Source organism: Ceratotherium simum, chromosome 1 (assembly GCF_057802395.1).
Source record: "Ceratotherium simum simum isolate JZ-2026a chromosome 1, ASM5780239v1, whole genome shotgun sequence".
Taxonomy (NCBI): Eukaryota; Metazoa; Chordata; class Mammalia; order Perissodactyla; family Rhinocerotidae; genus Ceratotherium; species Ceratotherium simum.
In genome coordinates, this window is record NC_141900.1 from 21,185,119 (window position 1) to 21,193,596 (window position 8,478).

The following is an 8,478-nucleotide window of genomic DNA, read 5'->3' on the forward strand; positions in this document are numbered from 1 at the left end:
CTGATCTGATGTCTTCTATTTTGCCTGTGAAGGAGGAGGCAAAATTGAGACTAAGGGCAGAGGCAGTAGGAGTTTGAGAGGAATGTGGATATTTGAAATAGCTGCCGTGGGGAATGGAAGAAAGTGCTGACAAGGAAAGCAGCTTGCTGAGAGTGTTGAGGGCCCAGTCGAGGTTCCTGACCTTGAATTTACAGTGGCACCAATCTGTGAAACTTGTGATCTTCTCCAACAGCATTCCATATGCTGGGTACTGGGACAGCAAAGGGATGTAATTGAAATCACGTAGGATTGGGGTTTTGCCAGGTGAATTTCAGTGGATGCTAGCAAGTGAGCACTTGAAGTGACGAACCACAGAGTCTAAGCTAGGGAGAGAAGGAAGGAAGTAAATCCAGTAGAGAGCTAATAGTTCAGTGCCTGAACTATTATAATACTCAGTAAGTATGTAGATCAGGAGAAAGTGAAGGGGTTTGTGAACTGGTTGTCTCTGGGTGTTCCAGATAGCTTAAAGGAAGAGATTGGGGATCAGAGGGTAGAATGTCTGAATTTATGTTTTTAGAGGTAGAACATTTCTGAGTGTGATCATGCGAGTAGAAGAGGCGGCCATTGGAGGTAAGAAAGACAAGTGTGCAGTGGCATCACTAAGGCTGGATACAGGTCTTGAGATGGAGAGGAAGACTGAACTGGATGCTACATTATTCAGTGACTAAGAGATGGTGACAGAGGGATAAACAGTGGTGAATGGAATGGTCTGAGTCTCAGAGGAGCAGAGCTTTTTGCACAAGGACACCAACCCCACCTGACAGGACTGCCTGGGGTACAATAGAGAGTCTGACCTCACTGGAAAGAGCTGAAGAGGAGCCTGGGTTCTTCAAGGGGAGCCTACTTTCAGTTAAGCAGAAGAGAAAAAACCACTCATGGAAGAGGCAGAGGACAGAGAGAACTTTATTGACCAAGGAGCAGTGGAAAGATTTGAGCAGAGAAGCAGCAGGAGGCTGGTTCCAGAAAGGGAGTGCAGAATTTGGGGCGAGAGTATGGGACAAGACAGATGACAGACAAGAAGCTTATTAAATATTGTCTTGGGATTATTCTTAATGTGAATGGTAGTTGTAAGTTTCCAATTTTTTTTCTTCCATAGTCAGTGGAAAGATACAAGGTATCTTAAGATGGTGACTTAAAGTTGTACAGTCGCAAGTTGTCAGAAGAACCAAACTAAAAAATAACTTAAACTGCCTACAAAACTAACAGGAAATAAAATAGTATCCCATGAGGAAAAAGTATATTTCAGTGTAGTGAAAGAATCAACAAAGTGAAATAAAAGGATAAAGGCAAAATTAAATCCTTAGATTTTTGCCGTGTAATTAACTTCTGTTAAGTATTCTAAATTCTGGTTTAAGAATTATTCCTAGGCAAACACATTATTTGTGTTTATCCTATTTCTTTCTAGATGCTTACTTTAGGAAATAATTCATTTGGATTCTATGAGAGAGAGAATCTCTTGTAGTATATAAAAACTAACCAAAATCTTAAAATTGTATTTATATGAATCTAATATTCATCTAAGCCATGAAAAGACAAAGTACATGCAAAGTACATAACTGTCTTTGTAAATTAAACCTTTCTTTAAAGTGAACTATTTGTCTCCAAGTCCTTCAAAGCACAAAGTTATCTTTGGAATGTGTAACATAATTTTTGATGTTGCCCTTGTGGTTATTGTATCAAATTCTGCCATGATTTAGAATAATATATGTGGGGATTAATTGGCAAGTCATCTATTTATATTGGGGGATAGAGAGATGATAGAGAAAGGTAGTCATACATCTTGGGCAGTAAATGTTGCTTAAAGGAATGATCTTACATGTTCAATTGCTGATTAATTTAGTTTTATAAACAAGTCCAGAAATTTTGACTGTATGATTGAGTTTGCTTGACTACTTCCCAATGGCAAAGCAGAGAAATAGAATATAGTGAAGCTTTTATAAATGAGTACATTTAAATTGATTAGTGTTTTTAAGTCAGTCCATTCATTCTATTAAAGAAAATTTTATTGCACAAACTCTGCTATAGTTACACAAACAGATTACTGAATAAAGTATGAGTCCTACCACTAAGAAATCACAGTATTTTGTGTTCTCATCTATTGTTAGTCCATTATACAAACCTTCCTCCTTAGCCATCACAACAGAGTTGCAATTCTCTGTTCTCCTTTCCCCTCCTAATATTGTAGGTATGTCTTCATATTGATCATTTTCTATGGTGATGTAATATTCTACAAATAATGCCTTCCAATTCCGTAGTGTTGGAATTTAAATTGTTTCAATCTTAGCTTCTTCTAAACTTTTTTTTTTTACCCAATGCCAAAACAAAACAATAAAACTTAACAATAAGTTGACTTTACCTTGTCACTTTAGGTTTATAACCTTAAGACCCAAAGTCATTGTGGGGACACGTGTCTGGAGAGATGTACAAATTCCACTTCCCTTTTTGCCTGTGGCAAAAAATAGCCTACTATGTCTGTTTCCTTCTGAGAGCCTCCAAAAAAGATCTTTTCAACCAGTATCATGATTTTTTTTTTCAAAATGACTTATTAGTGGTACCTTGTTACCAGTAAATTTGGGAGATTCTAGAGTTGAACGAAAGAAAAACACACAAAAATAAAATAGCTTTAGGATATAGTAACCATGCCTTTTGTGTAATAATGCCTGAGATAATTTTTTTTTTAATTTTAGTAACTATTTTTAGTTGTTTTATTACTGCTAATGATAACAGGATCGTTTTGGCAGTGTTTTTATACCATTTGGAAAGGTTTAGTATTTTCAGAGAGGCACTATTGTAATGAAACAATTAAGGTATTCTTCAGTCCAACATTAGGTACCACAATAGCCATAGCATCTAATTTGAGCTATTTTTAAATGTATTTTCATAAGCAGTATCTATAGTTCCCCATTCCAAATTTTTAAAAATATTTGCTATGTCAGTCATTTGCTTAGAAACTTTTTTAGAAAGTGTATTACCAAGGGATAGACAAAAACATTAATTGATGATGGTTTAATAAATAAGTGTGCAATTAGTGAATCTTTAAAAGGCTGTTCTCACATGGATGATTATTTTTGAAGAATTGAATATTTTAAGGGTTTAATTTTATACTTATTGCTAGATCATTATATCTAATTATTTTGATCATTTATTCAAATAATAAACCTCCAAGTCTGAATATTTATAGTGAAGAATGAGTTTGGAGAAAGGAAAATAATTATATGTCTCTGCCTGCCTGCTATTTTGTTCTGCCTGCCATCAGAGTACAAAAATATACATTCCACATCGTCTATTTGTTGTCTTGTATTCTTGGATCATACAGATTTAGTTGCATTACACACACAGGTCAGCCAGTGTTAAAAGACTGAAAAGAATGAAAACTACAAATGAGGACAGATGAGCTATGCATTATCGAATGATAAAACAGGTGTTTTGGAAGATAAACAATGTTCAAAAGCAAAGAAGATTTAAATACTTTTGCATCTCTAATTACTTTATTCTGGTTATTAGACAAAAAGCAAATAGCTTTCAGTTGAAATCTAAACTTTCTGTACTATAATTGAAATACAGATGTTGAATCATTCTCACTTTGTTTTCTTTTGTGAGGAAAGCAAACTTTATGCATGGGGGAAGAAAGAAACTTTAAACACACTCTGTTTCTAGGGACATTTTACAAAATTAGTGTCAATCCCATCACAGTACCTTTGATAGCACTATAGGGTGATTTAGCATTAGTTGTGAATTATTTTGCACATGCTTCCCAGAATCATACATGCAGAGTGGAGCAGGCTAGGGGGTGAGGATGCTAACATATTGTCTGTTTTTGTTTATAGGACGGTGAACTTTGACATAATAAAATACTTGTATGATTTCTTGTGAAAACAAGCTTCAAAGCCATATGGACACTGTGACAGTGACTAAGCCAAGCTGTGTTCATCCAACTCCTTAGCTGGCCAGGGAGAGGAGTTCTTTGGCTCTACTGGATTTGTCCAGACAGGTGCTGGCCCAGCATGGAATCTGATGAAAATCCTCTGATTGGTCTGGGTGGATGTGAGCAGAAGACTCTTTACCAGGGACCCTGGAGTATTTGGAAGCAACGTGTTAATTATAAACAGCAGGGTTTGAGCACAATCTGTTCTACTCTTAATGATGTTATCTTAACACTGAAATTGCCTGAAACCCCATTTACTTAGGACTACATTTTGCTCTGTGAACTATCCCCTGCACTTTGAACGTGCCAGCAGCTCTTGTATGTAAGCCCAGTCTCTTCACTTCCTCTCCGCAGGAGCCTCTGCAGTTGCTTGCCAAAGCAGATTTTCCTAAGGCCATGGTTTTAAAAGATCATAGTTGCAAAATATAATAAATAGAAGTTTTTTTAAATATCTTTTAAAAGATATTTGTGTATGCTTTTCTTTCACCCTGATTTTCTCAAAAGGCAAGGTAGTTTGATCAGATACAGGCCAACTTTCCATCTCTAAGCCTACTTGATAGCTAGAGTGCTCCTGTGAGGTTTATCTGGTTACTCTTGCAGTTAACCACCCAATCTAGCTTTGTGATCCGTGTGATGGTTTTCTTTCCTTTCTTTAATCATCGGCCTTTAAGAGTTCCACAATAAAATTTTTTCCTGTTATATCAATTATGAACCTTGGGTCTGATTTTCTTGTCTGTTCATATTTTTGAAGAAGCTTTCTGTTAGCATTTGAATGCTTGAAAATTGTTTTGAGCAGATTTAAAGTGCTTAATTACAGAGCCTAGTTTAAATTTCAGTGGCATTTTATTCTTTCATTCCTTTTTTGAAGAAAAATTCTCACAATAGGCACTCCAAGATAGGAAGCCTTTTAGTGTAGTGATTGACACTTTTGGATCAAAAGAAACAAGTAGTTGTCTACTTGTTTTTAGCAGTAATGGGTAGGGGAGAAGACTGGACTTCTTTTTTGCCTCCCTACTTGAGACAGCGAGGGAAGACTTTCTTGCCCAAAGGAGGACATCCACAATGAGGGATAGAGTGCCCTCACCGAAGTCTCCTGTCCCACAGGAGATGGTGAAATTCAGTGTTCCACAAGATGTTTGGAGAAGCCAGGACCAGGGAAAAGCCATGTGAATTGTGAAGTCAGGCTTAGGTTTCCTGCACATAGAAGTCCATGTATCATTAAAGTAGAAAGCAGTTTGGGTAACTCTTTCAAGGAAGAGCAGTGCCACTTGTTGCGGGGTGGGTGGGGTGGGGTGTGCCACTCCTCATAGTTTGCTGTGAGTGGCAGATGTGCTGTGCAGCCTTCTTGGATAGACTGGGACCAGTCTGCATGTTGGGGGATGAGACTGTCAAATAGGGTTCTGGGGAAGAACAGAAAGGAGGCACAGTTTCCTGTAAGTGACTCTCCATGCCCCTCCTCACTGCTGGTCACCTGTCCCAGCTCAGCACATTGCCTGTCCTGTACTCCCCCACACCGTGCTTCCAGCCCCACGTGTGGCTCCCCTGCAGAATACCTTGTAACCAGATTTTCCCTGCCCCTGACTGGGCCATCAGAACTTTCCTGTTTTGTAATTTACTTCTAATGGCTTGCTAAATGACTCACTAACTAATTTGATTAATTTATTTAAATGAAGACTAACAGAGCTTAATATGGATATTAGCATTTTAACAAGGGTCATCTGCAAATGAATTCTCTAATTGGAAGATATAAATCTCCAATTATAGGAGGGAATCTAATGATGAGAATTATGCTGGCTGGTGGGCCAGATATTTCCATTAGGAGAGGAGGCACTTAAATTATACTCAACATCTATTCCACCTAGACCTGAAAATGATTTAGGTGGTAGAAGAAGAAAGTTACCAAGCCTTGGGTTTTTAGATTTTTCATCACATGGGTGAGCCTCCATTTTAAAAATGTCTTCTTTCAATTACCATGACCCAGGTGTACATACTTGGGTGGAGACCTTCCTCCCACCTCCCTCTTATTTTCCTGTCATTTTCAATCCCTGAACCAATCTTCACTGCTAAAGTATTTTTTTTCAGCAACTCGGAAGGGGATTCTGATCCAACAAGCCTCTTCATATTAAGCTCTAAAGTCAGAAAGGGGTCAAATCTCTAGGGCCGCAGTTAAGAGTCAGGCTCTGGAGTCCGATTACCTTGGATCAAATACCGTCAGTATCTCTAGAACCTGTGTGACCTTAGTAAGTTATTGAATCTCTCTGGGCCTCTGTTTTCTCACCTGTACAGTGGAGAGTAGAACTTATCTCATGGCGTTGTTTAAAGGATTAAATAAATTGATATATCTGAGGCAGTAGTTCTCAACTGGGGGCAATTTTGCCCACCAGGGAACATTTAGCAATTTCTGGAGACATTTTGGTTGTCACAACTAGGTGTCGGGTGGGAAGGGTAGAGGCCTGGAATGCTGCTCAACATCCTAAAAGCATGACTCACACAGCAAAACTGTCAGGTCCAAAATGTCAATAATGCCAAGGCTGAGAAACCCTGATCTAAGTAAGGTTCCTGGCACGTAGCAAGTGCTCATTGAATGTTAGCTATTGTTATTATCATGAAGTATTATTTGTGGCCTAGAAAGGAAATAAGTGAGGGAATGGGGCAGCATTCCAACAAAAAGAGAAGAGATACTCTGACCTATCCATGCATAGGATAATTTATTTGCGATTTTGGAATTATTCAAATGGACATAATATCTTGGATTTTTATTTTTAGAATTGATGGATTACCTATTGAGTTCTAATCTTCATGCAGATTTCATTGCTTATTTTTCAGAATCTTGTTGAACAGTCAAAAGCATGAGCTGAGAATGATCAAATCAGAGAGCAGGTGACTGAAGAATTACATTGTTTGCCCTTGAGGTGTGATGGCTGAACAATTAGTGGTATACCTCCAGTGGATTTAGTTAACCAACAACTTGGATGTAATTAAGGTGGTCTGCAATGTGGAAAGCTCAGGCAGTAAGAAGCAGCCTCCTTTGTCCCGCCAAAGTATGCACCACTCTGCTTGTATCATGCAAGGTAAAGTAATGGACTAAGTCCAGGAGTAATGCATCCCTTATCACATTAAGTTCTCAGTAAGTCTCTAAAATAGTAGATGAAATGCAGCAACTGCACCATGTGTGCATTCAGGGCTGTAATAGTCTCTCCTCTGTTGCTACCTGACGTTGCACACTATCGTGTACCATAATTGTTTGTATTTTATGCCTTTAGCCATGAGCAGAGACTTGGATTAGAGGTAATTAGACCAGAGGTTGATATTATTCAGTTTCATCCCCTACATTTTGAAAGCTTCATCTACTACAAAGTCTGACTGCCTATCATATGTGAATAGTTTAGATAATTTTGCATGTAATTTCAGTCTGCTGACACAGTTTGCTTTAAGAAATGCTTAGTAGAGCTCAAAGAAATCTTTCCTGTCAAGATATCAACATTTCACTCAAATTTGCTGTTAAATGCCCTGAATACACAGTTAGTGTTCGTTTTCCAGCAGTGACACATTCATGAAGCGCAGTATGAGAAGCAGAAATTTTGTACAGCAGAGAAAATTATAATCAATTCATTCATTTAACTTCATGTTGATGCACAGTAATGATGGGAATTTTAGCAGGCATTCAACTGTGTGAGTAAATAGTGGTAGCTTTGGCATGATGGAGAGAGCCTGGATTTTAGAGGCAGTAAAGATTGGCTTGGGTTTCAGATAAACCCTAATCTATTTCATTGGTCTTTGAAGGAGCCGAGAGTCTGACTTAATGGCAATTTCCATACTTTTTCAATATTCATTCAACAATTACTAAGTACCAACTATGTGCCAGGTATTGTGTTGGGTGTAGGAGATATAGCATTGGACAAAGGAGACAGATTTCTGGCCTGGACAAGATGGCCATCTACATTTGTAGAGCCATTCCTTGAGATAGGAAATCCTGAGGGAGGAGGAGGTCTGTGGGGTGAGGAAGATCGTGAGTTCAATTTTGGACATGTTGCCATTAAGGTGCTTAGCCAAGAGGATATGTGAAGCAGGTAGTTGGATCTAGGTTAGAGATCAGAGTTACTGCCAAATATGAATATAGGAGTCATAGAGGTGGTTATTTAGTGAGTTAGAGGTGTTAAAGTAGTGTCCTTGACGTGGTGGGTGGAGAAACCATCTTTAAATGAATTAAAGAAAATATATAGAAGGTAGTCGTAACTATTGCCCTTCAACGCACCACAGAACTACAAGTTCATTTTATTTTTTCAAATAACAATTCTCCACTATTCATATAAACCCCATCCCCTCCAGGATATGAAGTGACACTAAGAGACATGGGCTAAGTCCCATTTAGTATCTGGTCTCAAAGGAACAAACCAAACCCACTTAGAATCGTAATTCTGTGGAGAGTGTTAGATCCAAACATATGATTTCATCACTTTTGGCTGACTTTCGTAATAATAGAGACATTGCTCTGGCTCAGGTGTGCCCTGGAA

At 38.2% G+C, this 8,478-nt stretch overlaps 1 protein-coding gene across 2 annotated transcripts in view; it reads left to right on the forward strand.

Annotated features, from left to right (window-relative positions):
* The window catches only part of ORC5 (origin recognition complex subunit 5), an 85,602-nt gene extending 78,522 nt beyond the window's left edge, over positions 1–7,080 (forward strand). Inside the window, exon 14 of one of the 2 annotated variants that reach the window (XM_087441319.1) lies at positions 6,791–7,080. In XM_087441319.1, coding sequence (XP_087297445.1) covers positions 6,791–6,848 — 58 coding nt within the window. In that variant the 3' untranslated portion in view covers positions 6,849–7,080. Of the gene's footprint in view, positions 1–3,866; positions 4,677–6,790 lie in introns of those variants that run through there. The other variant, XM_004439309.2, reaches the window with a different exon arrangement.
* The last annotated feature ends 1,398 nt before the right edge of the window (positions 7,081–8,478 follow it).